The following is a 24,717-nucleotide window of genomic DNA, read 5'->3' as shown; positions in this document are numbered from 1 at the left end:
ATAGACAATTATGTGCAAGACAACTTATAAATGATAGATTGTATATAAATTTGTATAATCAAATATATTATTTATGATTAAACTAAAAAATTAAGACTTGTACTCCAATACTCCAATGTTTTTGTGTACTCCATGGAACTTAACTCTATATTCATATTCATATTATGCAGAGTTCGAAGTGAATTACCACTTTCAAAAGTTTTCTGATTATTAATTTCTTTTAAATCTTTTGATGTTTTAATTGATGAACTCTGGACAGAGTGTGTAGATTTAAGAATGGTGCATGAACACCAGCTCTGTTCCGCATTGCTCCACCATCATATAAGCTCCAAGCACCATCACCAGGTATGCAATCGTCGCAATCTTTCCCTTAAATAGCAGTGATTATAGGCCTCTTAAAGTGTGCGAAGTAGACAATTTCTGTACTGGTAGTTTGACAATATATATGCAGGCAGGTTGAGAGTACTTTAGTTATTTAACTAACAGCCGTGACAATATCGGACATAACCCGAATCCGCAACCCGATTCAATTAGAAAAAATCCAAAATTCATTCGACTGACCCAAAATTAGAATTTGATTCTTAAAATTTTAAATTTTCAACTTTATCCGATTTCAAGTGATTTTTGTTTAATCTGAAATTGACTTGTTTGCCGACAAGAACACTGCCCGTTATCACACCTGATGTGGTGAATGGTGATGCATGCCTCACCATTCTTATGTCTGATTGTATGTATGGTTACTTGTTAGGCTTCATCCGAGAAACTACATATTTGCTTCTCAAGAGATGTGACATGACATGAGGCTGGCGGTTCCATCTGGTATGTTCATTTCTTCAGTTTTCAGGGATTCATCTACTTGTGTAATTCATTTAACGTATAGCTCCCAGCGAAATGTAAATCATGATGAAAACATATGGTTTGTTAAATCAGTTCAACATGCATGAAATAGTAATTTACTTGTAATGTGATAAAGCCACATTTGAGATTTGACATCCTAACTGTTAGTTAAACCTAATTTCCCAAGTCCAATTTCCGCCAACTATCCTATAAATACTTGCTTGGTCTATCTGCAATATCATCCTTGACACTTTTATATATCTAGTTGGTATTGGTGGTGGTGGCGGCTCGTATGCTGGTGGAGCCGGGTGAAGCTCTAACATGTGGTGCACCCGAGGAACAGAGGACAGGAGCTGTGTGCAATGTTTATACCAGAGGTGATCAACCAGAGCCATCTGGTGAGTGCTGCAATGCGTATAGAGCACTACGTGCAACAGCCAAGACACGAGCAGAAAGGAGACAATTTTGTTCTTGCGTCCAGGAAGCAACTTCACAAAGCAGATATAATCGCGGTGCGACTGCTAATCCTGCTGCTCGTATTCCAAGATTTGATTCTCTATCAGAAAAATGCTGACTTCCTTTTCTTTTCTCTTCTGATCCTGAATTCGATTGCAAAACGTAAGTGTCTCTCATCTGATCATTTCATTAGCTTTCCATTTTATAGGCTAAGCTTTTTATCTGTAAAAGCTAGCCACAATAATACAGTAGTCGATATGCTCTGATGGATTTTTATTTTGCTTTCTTATGCAGAGTAAATTGAGGTCACTTTCTTGCATGGAAAAGCAGTTGGAGGACAAACAATAATGCTAAAGCTACTTGTATTTCTGCGCTATTCACAGCTACTTGTATTTCTGCGCTATTCATTGTAACAAGTCCCTTTAAGAAAGAGGCCTTTGTTTTTATACAAATGACTACTACACTGAGAAGTTTCTGCAGTGTTCTTACATGCCCTTGTCTGTGATGAGTATAATCAAATGAATGATGTATATCATCCATATTATCTAATCAGCATCAACTTTATACACTATAGGTGACGTAAATTTTTAAACATCTAGACGATCAACAAAAGGGTCAAAACCAAGGCTAAACTATCTTGAATGTCAGATGCAGAATACGACAGACAGGATACAATCAACTGCGTCAAAGAAATATCTTCTTGAAAAAGGAACCAGATATCGGTTATCAACTGCAACTAGTTTGAAGGATCGGTCTAGCATTAGACGATGCCACTCTTATAAGGTGTTTGAGATTAGTAAACTCAACTCCTCGGAAATGAAACCAAACAAGAATTTACAAAATCTAACTTTTATGAGCGTTGCACAGTAAAAACCAGCATATACATATACTGACAATCAAGGATGCAGTATTCACCCACATTTGAAGTTTTTCTGCTTCTTGCAGAATTTTTCTTACCTCCGCTCTGTGATCATTTAGTGCAGGATTAGGCTACTTTAGCGGTTATATATGAATTTTCTATGTAACAAAGGAAAGTAAGTTAGCTAGTAGAGTTAGGTATAGTGACAACGAAATCTAGATTCCGTAATGATACTAATGGTGCTGCAGAGTAAATTTGGATATCAGTATTTTGGAACTTTGAAATACAATAATGCTTGGAAAAAAAGCCCAAACCCTTTAAACTACGCTTTACTATTTGCCTGAGACTTTGCATTCGCCAAGAAACATGAAAAGATTAATGTGTTCACTTCAATTGAACTTGAATATGTTCTTGCGGGGTTTGATGCAGCGGTATGTAAGAATAATTCGAAAATGACAATTATTTATCATCTAATTCAATAATTTGATCTTAAGTTTTTGAAGAAAGGTCATTAAATTTTGTAAAATTTTCCAGAAAATCTCCAAACCTAATGAATGTCCTTTAAATCTGATTAGACTCTATCTTTTTATTATAATAAAAGAATTAAAACAACTTAATTTTCAATCTAAACTCGAGTAAACCCCAAGTACGTTAGAACTATTTATATTGAACTATAAATAATATATAATAAATGATATATAATTTCCTCCGTTATCTTGCAACAAAGATAAAAAAACAGAAAAAATATCATGCAAAGTATTCTTAAAAGAAATGATAGCATGACTCTTTTCTAACATATATAATATCAGATGTCATGTATACTTTGTCAATGCAGTTATGCAGCAAGCCAGCAACTGCATGCAAAGCGAAATGCCAATATTCACACTCATGCATAATTCGTTACTGTAACTTTCCTATAAGGTTCTGAGAATCATGTAGGTGGTCATGGTCGCTCATCATCTCTCGATTTCGTAGGTTGACAAACTGACACTGTTTAGCTGATTTGCAACATTTCTCAGGTCTCTGTGCTTGACAGTATTACAATCACAAACTCTTTACAGCTCTAGTGTCCTGTACAGCCTTGGTACCGTCTGCAGACTCATATATTGAACATTTTAGATCTGATTATAAGATTTCTGAGTATCAAGAAATAATGTAGTTGGCCATCAAGTTCTCTAGTATACAAAATATAACTCATTAGGAAATGAAGCCAAATGAGAATATAATTCACAATCATGCTCAATTAATAATGTCATACAATTGTTTGTTATAGCAAAAAAAGTTACATTTGACAAATGATTACTAAAACTTGAGTAAATTCTTCATTCACATCTCAAATCAATCTCATGGTGAAATCATATGTATGCTTCAGCACATTTTTCTTCAAAGCTAACTTTTATATGCGCTGTATAGAAAAAACCAGCATATACTGACAGCCAAGGATGCAGTAGTCACCCCCATTCTAAGTTTTCCTGCTTCTAGGAGAGTTTTCTTACCTCCGCTCTCTGATCATTTAGTGCAGAAATAGGCTGCTTCAGCGGTTAATTATGAATATATTTGTGTGCATATAGTGTTAGCTCATCTTGTGAACACTGGCCCCTGATTTGCATCCCACACAATCCATCGTTGTTAGTGAAATATCGTGGATCATTTACCCTGTCCATTTGTCCACCCCGTGAGATTTTACCACTTCACTTGTTGTTACTTACATTTAATAGAGAGTGGTTTTAGCTTTGTAAAAATGATTGTGGAATACAGTTATGTGCCGATATCAATCATCAGCATTCAGCGATTCGCTAACAAATTAAACTTGAGACAAGAGCAATGGTATCTGTAGCTTAAGTAACTAGTTGGATGGAAGCGTCTCAGAACAAGTTTGAACTTCAATATGCAATTAGGTTAGATAATTTCCAAAAATGACAATTATTATTATTTTTTATCTCTGAGCTTAAGTATTTGATGAAATTAAAAGATTATTCAATTTTGTAAACTTTTTCAAAAAATTTTAAAATTATACATTAAAATATAATCAAACACCAATATACATCATTTGGAATGTTCATAAAATCTATATACTTTAAATCTGATAAGATCTTTTTCCTTAGATTAATTTGATAAGATCCATCTATATACTTTAAATGTATAAGATCCCTTCCCTTAATTCATTTGATAAGATCCACTCTTATTGATTTCCAACCTGTAGGTGAATCATGTACTTTTCGATAATTATGTTTAAATATAAATAATATAAACAGTATGATATATAAGTTCCTCCATTATCTTACGAAATAGATTATAAAAAATTAAATCAAACTCTTGTATTTTGAGAAATCATAGGATTAATTTTCACTGAGATATAATATTGAAAGTCATATATGCTTTGCCAAAGCAGCAAATGCATGCAAAGCAAAATGTTACTAATCAAGCTCATGCATTAATCATTACAGCAAATTTCCTAGTCTTGCCTGAATTATAAATATTAATACACAGATAAGATATTGTGATAATGGTGTTCCTGGTGCTCATCATCAGTAGATTTGGTAGGTGACAAATTGACACCTTTATGACCAATATGGAAATTTAGATTTGTATTTCATTTGAATTACATACATTCAAATATGAGTATAAATCTGATAATTTGAAAAGACAACTAAAATTCTGTCATTTGAAATCCATCATTTGAAAAGGAAATTTGCTACATTTCTATGTGCTTGAAAGCATTACAATCATAGAAAGGTCTAATGTCTAAGGACTCTTATAAAGTGTTATATAACTCTTAAAACTACGCGTTACTCTTTGCCTATGGTGAATGGAGTGGTGCCTTGGTGTTGGAACAAGATATCCACTAACAAATGCTATCACTACTGATAAAATGAAACCAAGTGGGAATCCAATCCCCGGTCCTGCCCACAAAAAACATGATTCCTGTTCACCGTCGTCACCCTCTTCGTGTGCATATAGTGTTAGCTCATCTTGTGAACATTGCACCCTGATCTGCATCCCACATAATCCCCTGTTGTTAGCAAAATATAGTGAGATCTTACCACTTAACTTGTTACTTGCATCTAATAGAGAGTGGTTTTAGCTCTGTAAATGATTGTGGAATTGTACCCGAGATATTGTTGTTAGATAGGTCCAAGGTCTCTAAACTCTCTAGATCCCCAAGATTTTGTGGTATATATCCCAGTTACCTGTGTTGTTGTCATGGAGATCAAGATATTCAAGAGTCATCAGATTCGTTAGGTCCTTGGACAACTTGCCGGAGAACTTATTGTCCCCTAGTGCAAGGACACCAGTTAGTGTGCAAAATGATGCAGGAATGTCACCCCATAGCTCATTAGATGAGAGATCTATGTAATAATGGAAGCCATAAGGATTAAAAAACCAGAAAAGTGTTGCATTTAAAATATTGCTTATTGTGAACTTATATTATTCAGTAAAGCGCACAGCAACATTAACAGCTCTTTGTTGACGCAGAAAGAATCCTGATAGAGTGTGATTAGTTTGACTGATGTTCTCTTCAATACAGTTCTGTTCCCATATCAATCATCAGCATTCAGCGATTCGCTAACAAACTTGAGACAAGATTAATGGTATCTGTAGCTTAAGTAACTAGTTGAATGGAAGCGTCTCAAATGAGCAAGTTTGAACTTCAATATGCAATTCTCCTTCTAAGTTTGATGCAGGGCAAGTAAGATAATTTCCAAAAATGGCAATTATTTTTTATCTCGTAGTTTGAGTTTTTGATGAAATTAAAAGATCATTCAATTTTATAAACTTTTCCGAATTTTTTTTAAAATTGTACATTAAAAATATAATTAAACACCAATATACATACATCATTTGGAATTTTCATATATCCTCTAAATTTGATAAGATCCACTGGTTAATCTGATAAGATCCACTATTCCACTCCCTCGATTAATCTGATAAGACCCACTCCCATTAATTTGCAACCTGTAGGTGCATCATGTACTTTTGGATAATTATGTTTAAATATAAATACTATAAAGAGTATGACATATAAGTTCCTCCATTATCTTACAAAAAAATTATAAAAAATTAAATAAAACTGTTGTATTTTGAGAAATCATAGCATTACTCTTGTAATATTGAAAGTCATGTATGCTTTGCCAAAGCAGCAAATGCATGCAAAGCGAAATGTTACTGATCAAGCTCATGCATAAATCATTACAGCAAATTTCCTAGTCTTGTCTGAAGTATAATACTATTAATACACAGATATGAGATTGTCATAATGGTGTTCCTGGTGCTCATCATCTGTAGATTTTGTAGGTGACAAATTGACACCCTTAAGAAGATTTGCTACATTTCTATGTGCTTGACAGCATTACAATCACAAAAAAGCCTTATGTCTAAGGACTCTTATAAAGTGCTATATAAACTCTTGAAACTACGCGTTACTCTTTGCCTATGGTGAACGGAGTGGTGCTTTGGTGTTGGAACAAGATATCCACTAACAAATGCTATCACTACTGATAAAATGAAACCAAGTGGGAATCCAATCCCCAGTCCTGCCCACAAAAACCATGAATCCTGTTCACCGCCATCACCCTCTTCGTGTGCATATAGTGTTAGCTCATCTTGTGAACATTGCACCCTGATTTGCATCCCACATAATCCCCTGTTGTTAGCAAAATATCGCGGATCATTTATCCTGTCCATTTGTCCACCCCGCTGGATTTTACCACTTAGCTTGTTGTTACTTACATCTAACAGGGATAGTTGCTTTATCTCCGTAAATGATTGTGGAATTGTACCTGAGATATTGTTGTTAGATAGGTACAAGGTCTCTAAACTCTCTAGATCCCCAAGATTTTGTGGTATATGTCCCGAGAGTTTATTACTGGACACGTTGAGTAGTTTTAGTCTCTTGAGATTTCCTAGTGAAGCTGGAATAGCACCTGACAGCTTATTCTTCGACAAGTCAATCAATGAGTAGATGTGTTGGTTATGACTTGATAGACCTTGTGTGGCCTTTTTCCAATTCACCATCAAGTCATTGATCTTGATCGAAAAGGAGAATCATTCCTTTTATATTTCCCGACTCTGAAGGGACACTTCCAACAAGATTGTTATTTGAGAGATCAAGAATTTGGAGTTTACTTTGGTTGGAGAATGAGTTGAGTGCTAGTGAGCCATGTAGAGAATTGTTACGCGGACTCAGAACTTGAAGGTATGACAATTCAAAAATAAACTCTGGGAAATTACCTGTAATGTTGTTGTCATGGAGATCAAGATATTCAAGACTCGTCAGATTCATTAGGTCCTTAAGCAAGATAATTAACTTTCTGGAATCAATACACTCCTGGTAGAAAGAATCCTGATAGATAGAGTGGGATTAGTTCGACTGATGTTCTCTTCAATACATTTATGTGACCATATCAATCCTCAGGATTCAGCCTTGTGCAGTGAGGCCCAGAGCTCTCTGGTCTCAACACTTATGATCTTTTGTCGCGATCAGGGACCATTATTTCTTTTACTTGACTCATTTCCTAGATTGCCAGCAGTCATGGCGATCGCCAGGCAAGATTAATGTGTTTGCATAAATTATCTGTAGCTTAAGTAATTAGTGGGCGTCTCAATTGAACAAAATTGAACTTGAATATGCAGTTGCTCATGCAGAAGTAGGCAAGATAATCTTTTGCGAATTTTTTTAAAATTTTACATTAAAAATATAATCAGATTCTAATATATAACATTTGGAATTATCATAAAATATATATCCTCTAAATTTGATAAGATCCGCTCCCATTGATTTCCAGAACCATCTGATTTGATTTGTTCTCAATAGCCATGAGACGATCATCTTAGGGTGATCCTTTTGTCGACCGATGATCCTATTATACCCGTAGTCTCTGAAGGATGAGAACCAATTATGTAGCATCTACACCGAGAATTCAAGTATTATACATCATTAGTCTAATCCTTTATAGGAACTACCCATAATAACAACTTGCAAGTGATCCTGTCAAGTGCATCATGTACTTTTGGAATTATATATGTTTAATAATAAATAATATAAGAAGTATGATATATAGTTCCTCCATTATCTTACGAATAAAATTATAAAAATTTAAATCAACTCCGATAAGTAAAATTTAAATCAACTCCGATGAGTGTTTTCATAGAAACAATAGCATTACTTTTTATTGACATATATTATACTGGAAGTCATGTTACTCATGTATGCTTTGCCCCAGCAGCAAGTGCATGCAAACCGAAATGTTAGTACTCAAGCTCATGCATAAATCGTTATTGCAAATTTCCTACTTTAGTCTATAGTATAATATATTAATACACAGATATGAGATTGTCAGAATGGTGTTCATGGTTGTTCATCATCTGTCGATTTTGTAGGTGACAAGTTGATGCCCTTGAGGAGATGGAGATCTGCTACATTTCTCATTATTTACAGTACCCATGCCCATTGAAAACACACTCATTCCCTTTAGATTTCCCATCTCTGAAGGGATACTTCCATCAAGATTGTTACTTGAGAGATCAAGTATTCGGAGGTCACTTTGGTTGGAGAATGAGGTTGATGCTTGTGAGCAATTAGAGAGTTGTTACATAGACTTAAAACTTGAAGTTCAGATAATTGGAAAATATATTCTGGGAAGTTACCTGTAATGTTGTTGTCAAGGAAATCAAGATATTCAAGATTTGTTAGATTGGTTAGGCCCTTAGGCAGCTTGACAGAAAACTTATTTCCCCTAATGCAAGGATACCTGTTAGTGTGTAAATTACACAGGATGGAAGATCTACATAATAAAGTAAGCCAAGAGGATTAAAACCTGGAAATTTGTCACCAGAAAATCTTTTTCTGGACAAGTCAGGGAGTAATAGTACAGGAATATCTGCAACAGACTTTGGAATGAGCCCAGAAAATTTGTTTCCAGAAAGCATTCTTGAGTTTCTTAGCTTGACCTATATATCCTGGCAGCTCTCCATCAAAATCGTTTCTTCAGAGAGCCTATAATGATAAATTTAAGATTTAAATAGGCGAGAAGGAATTCAACCGGTAAGGTTGTTATCTGACAGTAGTAAACTTCCAACATCCATCTAGCAAGCCATTGCGGGAATCTTCCTGTGAGCTGAATATTGTTACTCAGGTCGAGAATATCAAGATCCTTTCTTGTGGAAATCCATCCTGGAACGTCTCCTTAAATTTTGCAAGATCTTAGAGACATTTGAGAAAGCATACACTTTGGATTTATTTTAAGATTGTTTTTCCAGATTATCTTATTTTAAGATTCTTTTTCCAATGTATATATTCTTTAAACTGTCTATCTCAAATAGCCAGGAGGGTATTTGTCCAGAAAGCATATTATCTTCAAGCGTAAGTGTATGTGTATCAAACTTGCTCATGTTTCGAGATCATGGGATTACACCTGAGAAACTGTTTTTGCTCAATGCCAAAGTGGAAATGTTTAACAAGCTTAAAATCGCACTTGGTATCTGCATCCGTAAATTATTATCCCTCAAATCCAAGCTTTCTAAACCCTTCAAATTCAGAATTGAATCTAGAATTGGTCCTGAAAATTTATTTAGAAAGTTGCTGCAACTTTGTGAGATTCCCCATCTGTACCGGAATATTTCCATCAAGAAAATTCTTATTTAACTTCAATGTCCTCAAACCTGCAAACTTTCCAAATTCCACTAAAATCAAGAACCTGCAGAAACCTTAAGTGGAATAGTTCTGCAGGAATGGAGCCATTAAATTTGTTTCTACTCATGTCAAGGTGCACTAATCTAGTAAGATTAGAAAACTTTTCTCCTGAAATGTCCCCTCCTGTACCATTAAAGGAGATATTAAGGATCATCAGGTATCTGATGCTATAAATGTGGTCAAAGATTCTTGGATTTGCCACACTATTGAAGTCTAAATAAGGCACAATGATGCTGTCAAGGTGCAGAGCTATTATCTCACGCGAATGTGAACTGCAAACAACTCGTTTCCAATCACAGCAATCAGAACTGGAGTTCCATGACTCCAAGCCAAAAGCCGTCGAACATATTCAGTATAGAGAACTTAAACTGGAGAAGTGACTGTTTGTGATGAGTAGTACAAGATAAACATCGAATGAACATTAACATGAAGATGAAAGGCACGACTTGTTTGATCAAACTTAGTGGCATTGTTGTGTTTTACTTAATTGTGAACCGGAGTTGGTTATTTACAGAGGGAATAACATGTTTTTTCAAACTCGAGAGTACATAAAAATGGACAGGCTGAGAAATGTTATCATTTTAGTCATGTGTATAATTTCAAACTTTTTTTTCATTTGAATGTTAAATTATCGGTTATCATGAACTTATATTACCCATACCAGATAGTCGATTTCTTAAGTACTTACTACTAATAGTCCTAAATCAGGTTCTTTAATAAAATCAGGTTCTTTAATAATTGTCACACATGTCAAATATAAGATTCTGTTTTGGAATGAATGGGTTTACCATACTTAAACTATAATCTACTACGTTAACAAGCGCTTAACTAGTTGAATTATGTACATTATCATCATAATACGCCTTTAAAAGACATTCATTATTCATATTAAATTTTGTTTACTTCTTGAATAATCCTCGGTGTTTTTTGGTAACACCAGCGCCAATCTTTCTTCAGATAAAGACCCTTAATAAAATTTTGAAAATATGATAATTAATTTCCTCCATTATCTTGAAATAAAGATTAAAAAAAAACAAATCAACTTCTAAATGTTAAGAGATTGTATGAGATGAATTGCACTCCATTTTATCTATTTTTCTACGATAAATAATATCTAAAGTCATGTATAAAGTATACTTCATGCAATGCGAAATGTTAAAAAACACAGTTCATGCTCATGCATCATTCGTTTAGTGAAGATTTCACTGTAGTCCTGAAGTACGATGTATTAGTTTCCTATTTGCTACTGTCCATGTAGCTCTAGAACGTGGCTCACAGAGAGCTGTGTTAAGCTCAGAGGTAGCAAGGTCTTTTCACTCTATGCAAGTTGTTAGTTAGTTGTATGAACCGTAAGCCATAAGATCATGCGTCTATGTATAGTCTAAACAATGTATCATTTTGATTTTTGTGATTGAATGAAATACTCTAGAGACACAAGAGTTAGAGTTTGTGCATCTCTGAAATCAAGTTCAATCACCGTGTTGCTTTTCTTTGTTCTGATCGCATCACTCTCACTTGTACGAACTTTTCCGAGTTCATGGATGCCACTCACCTAAAATCGAAATAAATTAGGTATAAATATTAAAAAAAAACAATTAACACTTAGAATTCAGAATAATACAAACAAGTCTTTTTGTTTCAGAATAAAGAAGAAAAAAACTCATGTATTTTTACCTTGCACAAACAATAGAATACTCATGCTTATTGCAATTAAAATCAGAAACAAATAACACTATGTACCAATAATGAAATGCATTGATATTATGTTTTTTTTATTATAATGGAAACAACTTGCACTCCAATATTTATATCAATATATGAATAATATAATATATATGATAAATAATTTCCTCCATTATCTTAAAAAAAACAAATATACTTTGTCAATGCAGTCTGCAGCAAGTGCATGCAGAACGAAATGTTATATTGTTAGTTTAGTCTGAAGATTGTGAGAATGATGTAGGTGTTCATGGTCGCTCATCATCTATCGATTTTGTAAGTTGACAAATTAACACTAAGCAGATTTTGGATCAACTTTCTTCTAATTAAGATGTCCCCTCTCATATCATTATAGGAGATATTAAGAATCATCGAGGATCTAATGCTGTAAATGTGGTCAGAGATTCTTGGATTTGCCACACTGTTTAAGTCTGAATAAGGCCCGATGATGCTGTCAAGTGCAGTGCTATTCTCTCACGTACGTGAATGACTGCAAACAACTCTTTTCCAATCATAGCAATCAGAACTGGAGTTCCATGTCTCCAAGACAAAGGCAATGAGACTAACCCGTGGAACATATTCAGTATAGAGGATTTAAAATTTAAATTGAAGAGGGGACTGTTTGTGATAAGTAGGACAAGAGAAACATGCAATGAACATTAGCACGCAGATGAAATGCACAAATTTTATCAAACTTAGTGGCTTGGCCATTGTTGTGTTTTAGTTAATTTTGTAGAGTGGAGTTGATATTAGTAAAGAGAAGCACATGTTTATCCAAACTCTAGAGTGCATAAAAATGGAAATGCTAGAGTTAAGCTGTATTCCATTAGTACGTATGGAAATATAATATCTATCAAAGATTCCAGTCATTGATACTACGTTTCCCAAGTCTAAAGGGATACTTCCAACAAGATTGTTATTTGAAAGATCAAGAATTCGGAGTGCACTCTGGTTGGAGAATTAGTTAGATTGTAATGAACCATGTAAATATATTTCATATTTGTCAGATTCCGAGGCAAGTTGCCAGAGAACTTATTTTTCCCTAGCGCAAGAACAATCATAGATATTCCAAATGATGAGGGAACATCACCTGATAGTTTGTTAGAAGAGAGATCAACATACATCAGAAAACCATCAGGATCAAAAACTGGGACAGGCCCTGATAAATTGTTTCTTGACAAGTCCAGTAGCAATAGTTGATGCATATCTCCAATGGATTCTAGGACTGGCCCTGATAAATTGTTCCCAGAAAGCATAAGAACTGATATCTCCTTAGCTTCACCAATATTATTTGCCAAAACTAATAAACTCTGAGTGAAAAAGGCGAGATGGGATTGCACCACTAAGCTCGTTATTTGACAGTAGCAGATTTCCAACTTCCAACTCAGCAAGCCAAAGTGGAAATATTCCTGTGAGCTGATTATAACTCAGTTCAAAAATGCCGAGATTCTTTTGAGTGGAAATCCATTCAGGAATGTCTCCGGAAATTTGACTTGATCTGAGAGAGAGTCTAGAAAGCATGCACTTTGGAACTATTTTGACAATATTATTCCAATTTATCTTGTTTCCTCCTAGAAACAAATTCTTCAGACTCTCCATGTCAAACAACCAGGAGGGTATTTCTCCACCAAGCATATTGTCTTCCAGTTGAAGTGTTTCTAATTTGCTCAAATTTCGTATAGATGTTGGGATTGCACCTGTGAAGCTGTTCTTGCTTAATGCCAAAGTGGAAATGCATGACAAGTTTCCAATATGACTAGGAATCTGCATCCGTAAATAATTACTACTTAAATCCAATCCTTCTAGTCTCTTCAGAGTGAAGATTGAATCTGGAATCCCACCAGAAAGTTCATTCAGGCTTATTGAAAAATACTGCAACTTTGTCAGATTACCAATCTGTAAAGGAATATTTCCAAAAAGAGAATTCCCATCCAACTTTAATGTCCTCAAATTTCCAAGGTTTCCAATTTCAGTACTTAGACCGCCCTTTAATGAATTATCACTTAAATTAAGAAACCGCAGAAGCCTCAAGTGGAAAAGTTGGGCTGGAATTGAACCATCAAAGTGATTGTTACTCATGTCCAGGTGAACTATACTGGTGAGATTGGCCAAGCCATTGCCTGAAATTTCCCCTGATATCTGATTATATGAGATATTAAGAAAGCTCAGATATTTTAGATGAAAAAGTTGAGCTGGAATTGAGCCATGAATGTCATTGTTACTCATGTCAAGGTGAACTAGTTTAGTGGGATTAGCCAAACCCTTGATTGGAATTAGCCCTTCCATCGAATTAGAGGAGATATCAAGAAGAATTAAGGATCTGATATAAAAAATGGGGTCTAATATGGGAAATGCAAGAAAGAAGACTGCAGAAGGAAGATGGTCAAGGTGTAGAGCTATAACGTCACGTGAATGCAAACTACAAACAACTCTATCCCAAGTACAACAGTCAGAACTGGAGTTCCACGACTCCAAGCCAATAACCGACGAGTTTGAGGTATTGGAGATATTGAGCAAGGAGGATTTGAAGAGCAGAAGGGATTGTTTTTGATGAGCAGGACAAGATGAGCATGGCATTATCATACAAATGAAAGGCACAAGTATTATTATCAGGCCTAGTAGCTTGGCCATTGTTGTGCCTCTGTTCCTTCTTTCGTAACGTGGAGTGGGCTCTATTAATAAGAAGTAAACACATGAACTCTATCGAAAAACATAAATGCTTAGAGGAATTAATCAAAGTTATAGGCCAGTGCCGTTGAAGACAGGGCTCATAATCGTCCAACCTATGGGACAAGATCAGTCTTAGTTTTCAGCTGCACAATCTGAACTCGTTCTTAAATCGATGACTTTCTTATTTTTTCCCCCCTAAGTCATTAATTGTTTGAAAATTTATGCAAGTCCAAGTTCAAAATCCATTACTCTGTGACTGTGTATTACAAAAGAAGTCAATTATATTGTTCTGAGAAATTCAATCAACCAAATTTTGTCGCGATAAAAGGTTTATATAAATTTCAATACTCTTGAACGATCATAGCACATAAATTGAAGTCTTCAGAATTATTTTCCAGAATCTAGAATCAGCAAGTATTAGAATTTTCAAAGACAAATTATTAAAATTCAATTATTAAATCACAAGTCTGTTCTGTTTTAATCTCAAGAACAAATATAAAAACTTCCTCTGCTTTAAGTACTAGTAGACAACATTTTGGCTTTTATCTGTACCTATAGTGGATTGAGTGGTACTTCTGTGTTGGTATAACAAAGTACCTACTAAAAAATGCTATCAAGATTGAAGAAATGAAACCAAGTGGATATCCGATCCACACTCCTCCCCACAAGAACCACGATTCTTGTTCACCATCATCACCCTCTACGCGTGCCTCTGGTTTTAGCTCATCTTCTGAACATGTCACTCTGATTTGCATGCCGCATAATCCACTGTTGTTAGCAAAATAACTTGGATCATTCATCGTGTCCATTTGTCCACCCCACGGGATTATTCCACTTAACTTGTTGTTACTCACATCTACCACAGACAGTTCATTTAATTTCTTAAATGATTGTGGAATTGTACCAGAGATATTGTTGTTAGATAAGTCAAGAGCCTGTATACTCTCCAGATCCCCAAAACTTTGTGGTATATTTCCCGAGAGCCTGTTGTTGGATATGTTGAGTAGCTTCAGTCCCACAAGAAGTCCCAAGGAGACCGGAATATCACCTGATAACTTATTATTTGACAAGTCTAGCAAAGTGTAGATATGTCGCTTATTACCTGAGAGACCTTGTATAGCCTTCTTCCAGTTCACCATAAGGCCATTGATCTCCATTGTAAAGGTGAACATGCCACTGATTGGTGCAATCGTATTTTCAACCCAATTCAACTCCATCTCATTCTTAATATACTGGCGAGCTATAAAATCAATATAACCTCCACTCATTACCTTTAGATTTCCTAACTCCGAAGGGATACTTCCAACAAGATTGTTGCTTGAGAGATCAAGAATTTGGAGGCTACTTTCGTTGGAGAACAACTTGGATGGTAGTGAGCCATGTAGAGAGTTGTTACGTACACTAAGAACTTCAAGGCTGGATAGTTGGGAAAGAAATTCTGGCAAATTACCTGTGATGTTGTTGTCATGGAGATCAAGATATTCAAGCTCATTCATATTTGTTAGACCCCTAGGCAGCCTGCCAGAAAACTTATTTTCCCCTAGTGCAAGAATACCAGTGTCTTTGCAAAATGACACTGGAATTTCACCTGAAAGTTCATTTGAGGAGAAATCGCCATAATAAAGTGAGCCATTAGGATCAAAAACTGGGAATGTGTTGCCAGAGAATTTGTTTCTTGACAAGTCTAATAGAACTAGTTTAGGGATATCCGCAATGGATTTTGGGATGGCCCCTGAAAAATTGGTGGCAGACAGCATAAGTACCTTGATGTTATGAGCATCACCTATATTTTCTGGCAACTCTCCTGAAAAATTGTTTTTTGAAAGAGCCAAAATCGATAAACTCGAAGATTGAAAAAGGCGAGATGGTATTGAACCAGTTAGCTTGTTGCGGGACATGAGTATGCTTTTAATATCCATTTCAGCAAGCCAGAGAGGGAATTTTCCAGTAAGACCACTGTTGCTCAGATCAAGAATATCAAGATTCTTTTGAGTGGAAATCCATTCCGGAATGTCTGCAAAAATTTTACATGATTTGAGAGAGAGTTGAGAAAGCATACACTTGGGAGCTATTTTGACATTGTTATTCCAAACTAATTTGTTTCCTCCAAGATTCAAATTCTTGAGACTCTCTATTTCAAATACACCATAAGGAATTTCTCCGGAAAGCATATTATCTTCCAAGAGAAGTGTTTTTAATTTGCTCAAATTACGCATTGGTGGTGGGATTACACCAGTGAAACTGTTCCTGCTCAAATCTACTTTTTCCAATTCCTTCAATTTCCCAATTGAATTTGGAATCTGACCTGCAAATTTGTTGTAATTGATAGAAAACTGCTGCAACCTTGTGAGATTTCCAATGTGCTCAGGAATATATCCATCAAGCAAATTCTTTTCCAGCTTCAGCGTCCTCAAATTTCCAAGTTTGCCAACTTCACTTAAACCACCCTTCAATGAATTTTTACTCAAATCAAGAAACTGCAGAAACTTCAACTGGAAAAGTTGTGCTGGAATTGTGCCGTTAAATAAATTCAAACGCATGTCAAGGTGGACTAGTTTGGTAAGATTAGCCAATCCTTCGCCTGAAATTTCCCCCTCAATCAAATTATAGGAGATATTAAGAAGCAACAAGGATCTAATGCCAAAAATGGGTTCTAAGATTTTGGAATGTATAATATCAGAGGGTGGATACGGAGCAGGGAGATCGTCAAGGTGTAGAGCTATTATGCTACGTGAATGAGAACCGCAAACAACTCTACTCCAAGTACAACAATCAGAAGTGGAGTTCCAAGACTGCAAGCCATCAAACACGCCCAAAAACGAATATTCAGAGGTGGCATTGAGCAAGGAGGACTTGAAGTGCAGAAGGGATTGTTTCTGATGAGCAGGACAAGATAAGCAAGGGATGAACATGAAAATGAAAATGAAAGACACAACTAATTTGCTCAGGCTTCCTGTTCTCTTCATGGTTGTGTTTCTTTTGGTCTATTACTACAGAGTTGCTTATAACAGAGGGAAGCACATAGTGTTCGATTTTTCCCTCTTCTCCTTATAGTTACAAAATATGAATTACCAAGAAAATGATAATATTGAGTGGGATAATGTTTCTTAAGTCGCCGTGTGAGTCAACTGAGATTATTTATATCATATTTGCTCTGCATAGTAGCAACTAATCAATACCCAAGAACATTTCATCAGCTCACCAAGTGACTCATTGCCGTGAAAGACAAGGTACTTGACAAATGAGACCTAAGAATAAGCAGAATAGAAGATAGTAAATGCAGCTGTTCACTTGACTTGACTTGTAATAATATATATACAGTTTAAGGTTACGTTCACTTGGATGAAATAAAATGAGAAGATAATGGAATGGAATGAAATATAAAGGAGTTTTATAAAGAAAGAAGAAAGTATGAGATAATAATGACTAAATATGTGTGGGTCTAAATTTCTTAAGATGAAGATTGGAGAAAAACATGATTAAGAATTGCAATTAGCCTTCCTTCTAAAACATGTGGGTTAGATGTCTAGTTCAAATAGTTGGAATGAAATAATTGTAGGAATTAAAAATTATATCACTAATTTTAGTGAGTCGAGTGAAATCCCATATCACTAATTTATTTTAGTGAGTCGAGTGATATCCCGTGGACATCAGTGACCTACTTGATATTATTCAACGACTTTGATGATTAATTATATGAGTTAATTACTTCGCATTTCAAAACAGAATATAAGTGTTCATTCGACTAATATTTTCATATTTCGGAGAGTACTATATAAATATAATACACAGTACAGTATGGATTGAGCAAGGATATGATGAAGAAATACCACAATGAAGACAAGATGAAAAGTACTGTCTTACTGCAGGCAAACTCTTAGCGTAAAGGAACTTACTTGGATTCATATTCATAATGTTATTACATGCTGCAATGTTTTTATTTTAGAACAAAGATAAAAACCTGCACAATGTATTTTATTCACCGTGCTATATATTTATAGTGATCCAAGGACTTGAAGTGCTAGATCACACACCTGCATTTATCTCTGCCTGTAGTGAATCGAGTGGTACTTTTTTGTTGCTATAACAAAATACCCACCAAGAAATGTTGTTAATACCGACGAAATCAAGCCTAGTGGGAATCCAATCCACACTCCTGCCCACAAGAACCATGCCTCTTTTTCATCATCATCTTCTTCTTGGCCATCATTTGGTGTTGGCTCATCTTTTGGACATTTCACCCTGATCTGCATGCCACATAGTCCACTGTTGTTAGCGAAATAACTCGGATCATTCATCCTGTCCATTTGTCCACCCCGCGGGATTTCACCACTTAGCTTGTTGTTACTCACATCTAACACGGATAGTTGATCTAACTTCCTAAATGATTGTGGAATTGTACCAGAGATATTGTTGTTAGATAAGTCAAGAGCCTCTATACTTTGTAGATCTCCAAAACTTTGTGGTATATATCCTGAGAGTTTATTGTAGGAGAGGTTGAGTAGCTTCAGTCCTTTGAGATTTCCTAATGAATCTGGAACATCACCTGAAAACTTATTGTTGGACAAGTCTAGTAAAGTATAAATATGTTGATTATGACTTGAGAGACCTTGCAGAGCATTCTTCCAGTTCACTGTTAAATCATTAATCTCGATTGTAATGGTGTGCATGCCACTAAACAATGAAACTGTGGCCTCGATATAATTCAACGTTAGCTCACCAATTCTATAGCCTACTAAAAATGCTGAAGGGATTCCACTCATTCCAGGTAGACTTCCCAACTCTGAAGGGATACTTTCATCAAGATTGTTACTTGAGAGATCAAGAATTCGGAGTCTACTTCCGTTGTAGAAAGAGTTGGACGGCAATGAGCCATGTAGTGAGTTGTTACGTAAACTCAGAACCTGAAGGCTGGATGATGGTGAAATTAAATAATCTGGAAAATAACCTGTAATGTTGTTGTCATCTAGATCAAGATATTCAAGGTTTACAGCCTCACTGAGGGTCCTAGGAAAACTTCCAGAGAACTTATTTTTCCCCAGTGCAAGAAAACTAGTTCCACTAAAAAGTGACACGGGAATGTCACCAGATAGTTCATTAGAGGAGAGATCAACATATGCTGGGGCATAATAAGATCCGAAAACCGGGAGTGTTTTGCCAGAGAGTCTGTTTCTTGACAAGTCTGGTAGCATTAGAAAAGTGATATCTCCAATGGACTTCGGGATTGCCCCTGAAAAATTGTTTCTAGAGAGCATCAGTACCGTCATCTTTAAAGCATGACCAATATTTTGTGGCAACTCCCCTGAAAAATTGTTCCTTGAAAGATCCAATATGGATAAATTTTGAGACTGAAAAAGGGGAAAGGGTATTGACCCAGTTAGTTGGTTCCGTGAGAGTAGTAGAGTTTCAATTTTCATCTCTGCCATCCAAAGTGGAAAGTTTCCTGTGAGCTGATTATCACTCAGTTCGAGTAAATTAAGATTCTTTTGAGTAGAAATCCATTCTGGAATGTCTGCAGAAATTTTACATGATCTGAGAGAGAGTTGTGAAAGCATACACTTGGGAACTATTTTGACGTTGTTATTCCATATGAACTTGTTTCCTCCAAGATACAAATTCTTCAAACTCTCAATGTCAAACAACCAGGATGGAATTTCTCCTGAAAGCATGTTATCTTCCAGCTCAAGTGTTTCCAATTTGCTCAAGTTCCGTATTGATGGTGGGATTAATCCTGTGAAACTGTTCCCACTCAATTTCAAAATGGAAATGTGGAACAAGGTTCCAATCCAATCCGGAATAGGCATCTCTAAATGATTATAACTCACGTCCAATATTTCCAATCCTTTCAAATTGAGAATTGACTCTGGAATCGGACCCAAAAATTTGTTCTGGCTGACAGAAAATTGCTGCAATCTGGTGAGATTTCCTATCTGAACAGGGATATTACCATCAATAGAATTCCGATCCAACTTCAATGACCTTAAATTTTCAAGCTTGCCAATTTCTCTACTTAAACCATCCTTTAATGAGTTGTCACTCAAATCAAGACTCTGCAGAAACCACAACTGGAAGAGTTGTGGTGGGATTGAGCCATTAAGAAGATTCCGACTCATGTCGAGGTGAATTAGTTTTGTGAGATTAGCCAACCCTTCACCAGAAATTTCGCCTTGTATATAAGTGTTGGAGACATTAAGAAACCTTAAGGATCTAATGCCATAAATGGGGTCCAATATCTGTACATTCACCGCGTTGTATTCATTATGGATATAGAGATCGCCAAGGTATAGAGCTGTTATGTCCCGAGAATGAGAACTGCAAACAACTCTAGTCCACTTACAACAGTCAGAAATGGAGTCCCATGACTCCAAGCCAAAGACCGACGAGTTTGAGGTGTCGTAGCTGGTCAGCAAGGAGGATTTGAAGTGAAGAAGGAATTGTTTCTGATAAGCAGGACAACATAAGCAAGGCACGAGCAAGAAAATCAAAGGCAACTGCACAAGTAGTTTGATCATGCTTAGGGGCTTGGCCATTGTGTTTTATCTGTCTTGTTCTTGTGAAATGGAGCTGGTTATTCTATATCATAGATGGCTGATAAGTTTTCATTTTCTTTGTTAGAAAATCATCTATGTTGAGTTGACATGGAGAGGATTTCTAATAACGAATGACAGACTAGATCTTAGTAATCTGTTAATTTTATTACAGATTAATAAGCTAGTAATAACACACTTGACAATTTTTAACAATCTGAAACATCACTGATAGTGATATCTGTGTAAAAACTCTGAAGCCATATCAAACATCATTATGCAGAAATAATTGACATATATTTATATTATTTGCTTGAGACCTGTTCTTAGCTAGCTGACGATGTTACTGAGTTGAACTAAATTTACAAAGGGATCAGTGCCGGACAACAAGATACCAAAGGTATCTTAACAATTAAACCAAGAGGAGATTCTTAAGATTTATATCCAGAGCAAAGATTAAGAGATTCTTAATAATTCCTGTGGCACAGGCATTCCAGTTCCGCCCAAGTTGTACACACGTAAACAATCAACACTCTTTATTGATAAATAAAACCCCGTTTAATAGAACAAGTTGGACATACGTATACAATCAACACTCTCTATTAATAAATAAAATTTCTTTTAATAGAGTATATACACTTGTGAAGCATGAAAATGAAAGACACAACTAATTTGCTCAGGCTTCCTGTTCTCTTCATGGTTGTGTTTCTTTTGGTCTTTTACTACAGAGTTGCTAATAACGTAACTAATATATATGTATAACACAACGTAACTAAGATGATAATATTGAGTGGGATAATATTTTTTAAGTCGCCGTGTGAGTCAACTGAGATTTATATCATATATGCTCTGCATAGCAGTAACTAATCAATACCCAAGAACATTTCATCAGCTCACCAACTGACTCATTGTCGTGGAAGACAAGGTACTTGACAAATGAGACCTAAGAATACGCAGAATGGAAAGAAAACACATTACAGGACATTCCTACAACAATATTACAGGACATTCCTACAACAATATTACAGGACATTCCCACAACAATTTAAATAATGTTGACAGTAGATCTTATCTCCGCTATAATTCTCTGGCCCTCATTGCAGATAAGAAAAGCTGCAATGCTCGACGGTCGACCAAGCAATCAAGATGCTGACAAGTACTTTGAGTGGAACAGTACAATTATGCACTTGCAATATGCAACTGGCAGAAGGTAGCATAGTTATGACTCTCATGTTGCAAGAATTTCAGCCCAGGCTGTGATTTCGACAAGTAAAGCTTAATTCAGAATGGTTGATGGATAGTTGGACACTGATTGTATCAGTCCTGTATTAAGACTCCTGTTATTAGGGCCCATTTGTTCTTGCTTATTTTTCAAGTTTCCGAGCTTATAAATCAAAAACAGCTTATTCGTACCGTTTGTGTCAAGAACTTATTAGTCAAATTTCTGACTTATAAGTGAATCTGACAAGTTGAAAATTCTAATTTTTTTAGTTACTTATTTTTATTTTTGAAATTTAATTTTACAAAAAATGTACAGGACCCCTAATTTATAATATGTTTTTATTATATTAATAATTTTATACTCAATAAGTTGTAAATATCAAAAAATTATCCAAACACATAAATTAAAAATTAATTTTCACTTAAAATTAACTTCTCGTATATAAACAATAAGCACTTCTCTTGCAGGAAAAATGATTTCTTAGCATGTATATTTCATGGAATTTATGATGCTACCTTAAAATTTCTTATCATTTCCTACTATAGACACCATATATATTTATATTGGGGTTAATTATCAATCGGATCATTTATTCCGGCTCAATGTATCATCCGCATCTTTGCGAAATTTTTGACAGACTAACGATTGCATTCCAGTAAATCAAATAAAAAAAGCTTACGGTAGCAGTTGAGGTGAAAAAATAACAGCTACTTTTGCTAACTATATATTCCACTTCACTTCATTCCTCAGTAAATATAAGTGTGTGTACCCGGCGTTTTAGACTTGTACTGAAATTAAAAACTTAATACTACTTTCTAGTGTTATTAATATAAAAATTTTTGTCATATTTTTTTTGTATTTGATTTATTTACTTTCTAATTTTATTAATAGAAAATCTCTTTTTTTTTGTATTTGATTTATTTACTTTCGAGTTTTACTGGAATTGAAAGAATCAAGAGCTGCAAAGTTTAAATAAAATGTAAAGACAAGCATAGATACTTAAGTTAAATTTAACATCTATTTTGATTTGATTTAATGGCATGTAATTGTTAGTCTGATGAGTGGTTTATGTGAGACCAAAAATTTCGCAGTGATCACTAAGGTTGTGTTTGGTTGGGATGAATGAATTTTAGTAGGAATGGAATGAAGGTGTGAATGGAATGGTGGGAGAATGGAAAGAAGGTTGAATGGAATGATCATTCAAGGCTTTTGTTTGGTTCATTCTTTTGGGTGGAATGGAATGAAGCATTCCATTCATTTTAGTTGTTTGGTTAGTCAAAGGAATGGAATGGATTTAATAAAATAAATTATTTATTTACAAAAAAAAATTATTTTTTTAAATTTAAAAATAAACATCATGTGTGAAATAGCAAATTAAATTATAAATGAAATAATATCACCAAAATAATACAAAAAGAAATCTAAAATATTTAGTTGAAAGATAACAACTTTCTACTGTTATCAAAGCATTAAACACTGGCTTTATGGAGTTACCAAATAGTTACCAAATATAGTTGGTGAAATGTGTCAAATGTTAATAAAAAGTGCAGGAATGACATAAACAAAATATGGTCTCAAATCTCCTTGTTTAGAATAGCATTCAGCAAAACAGTTTTTTCTGCGGCTGGTGCTTCAAAAAATAGTATCATCAAGTCTTCATCACTGGCTATTCTCTTTGCAACTTGAAGTTTCTGGAGCACTTCGAGTTCTGGAATCTTTGAAAGTTCTTGATTGAGTTGTTTCTTTTTCTCCCGCATATCTTCTTCAGCTGCGATGAGGAGTTTAGTGGAAGCCTCAAACTGATTTGCGAGCCTGTCTGAAACAGCATAGACAGCCTCTAACAATGCATCTGCATTTCCTCTTTTTCTTTTCTTCATGCTTGTCGACTCGTCAGAATGTGTGACTGGTTGAGCTTCCTGGACTGATAGTTCATCTGCAGCCTCAGTATTAAGTTCTTCCACAACATCAGCAAGATTTTCTGCTAGATTTCCGGTTGCTCTATCTTTTCCAAAGATAGTACAGAGTTCTGTGAACCATGGCATAGATGTAGTCTGCCATTTAGATGATCCTGGGTGAACCTACGATAAAAATTAGATACTAAGATAAAACAACAAAGTTAAATTATCTAGGAATCCTTTTTCTGGGCAGCTGACTATATAAATCAATGAGATGAGTTATCCGCTAAAAGTTCTGATCACCCTTTTAACAAGGTGCAGGCCATTAAACTATATTTGTAACCTTTACACAATTCAGCTCTAACTAATTTAACACCTTCTTGTAGAATATTGACATTAAATTAGATGACTAGTGTGTGTATTAGTAAATCCTAGTTGACCTCTTCTGCTATTTGTCATTCTTGTAGTTTTAAATGTGCTACCGGAAAATTTAACCTATAGTCAATATCAGAACTTATCAGAACTAAAAGGCCTCGCAAAAATAGATGTACATGAAAAAAAATCTCCTGCTTAACTCCACAAAAAAAGATGTTGCTTTTTGTTAGCTAAGTACAAGTGAACAAGCCAGATTAGAATCATGTAGCTAAAATAACATGTCTTACCCATCTCATATATCCTTGGTTTAATTGCCTGGAGAGTAGCAACATAGATTATAGTTTATACCATAATACATGACGCTAGACATGTTTTTTGGCTTTAAGGACATAAACTACTAGTCATGCATTCACACCAAAAAAAATTACAAAAATAAAATCCTATTAAGCAGCAAAGCTAACTAC

The 24,717-nt window shown here is 35.1% G+C and overlaps 3 protein-coding genes across 3 annotated transcripts; all 3 read right to left on the bottom strand.

Moving 5' to 3' along the window:
• Positions 1–12,851: 12,851 nt before the first annotated feature.
• Positions 12,852–14,195, bottom strand: LOC108201429 (receptor-like protein 46). Its single transcript, XM_017369712.1, has one exon. The coding sequence runs from the start codon at positions 14,193–14,195 to the stop codon at positions 12,852–12,854; it is 1,344 nt and encodes a 447-aa protein (XP_017225201.1).
• Positions 14,196–14,776: 581 nt separating this feature from the next.
• Positions 14,777–20,764, bottom strand: LOC108201430 (receptor-like protein 1). The gene is made up of 3 exons (XM_017369713.2): positions 18,353–20,764; positions 17,414–17,482; positions 14,777–17,110 (listed from the first exon to the last, which is right to left on the bottom strand). The coding sequence occupies exons 1-3, from the start codon at positions 20,762–20,764 to the stop codon at positions 14,777–14,779; spliced, it is 4,815 nt and encodes a 1,604-aa protein (XP_017225202.2).
• A 2,677-nt stretch (positions 20,765–23,441) lies between these two features.
• Positions 23,442–24,392, bottom strand: LOC108201433 (uncharacterized). Its single transcript, XM_017369716.2, has one exon. It carries the CDS (start codon positions 24,023–24,025, stop codon positions 23,558–23,560), a length of 468 nt encoding a protein of 155 aa, XP_017225205.2. The 5' UTR covers positions 24,026–24,392; the 3' UTR covers positions 23,442–23,557.
• Between the last annotated feature and the right edge of the window lie 325 nt (positions 24,393–24,717).

The sequence above is a fragment of the Daucus carota genome, chromosome 9 (assembly GCF_001625215.2).
Source record: "Daucus carota subsp. sativus chromosome 9, DH1 v3.0, whole genome shotgun sequence".
NCBI lineage: Eukaryota > Viridiplantae > Streptophyta > Magnoliopsida > Apiales > Apiaceae > Daucus > Daucus carota.
Note: the sequence above shows the minus strand (reverse complement) of the source record. Positions and strands in the feature narration are given on the sequence as shown.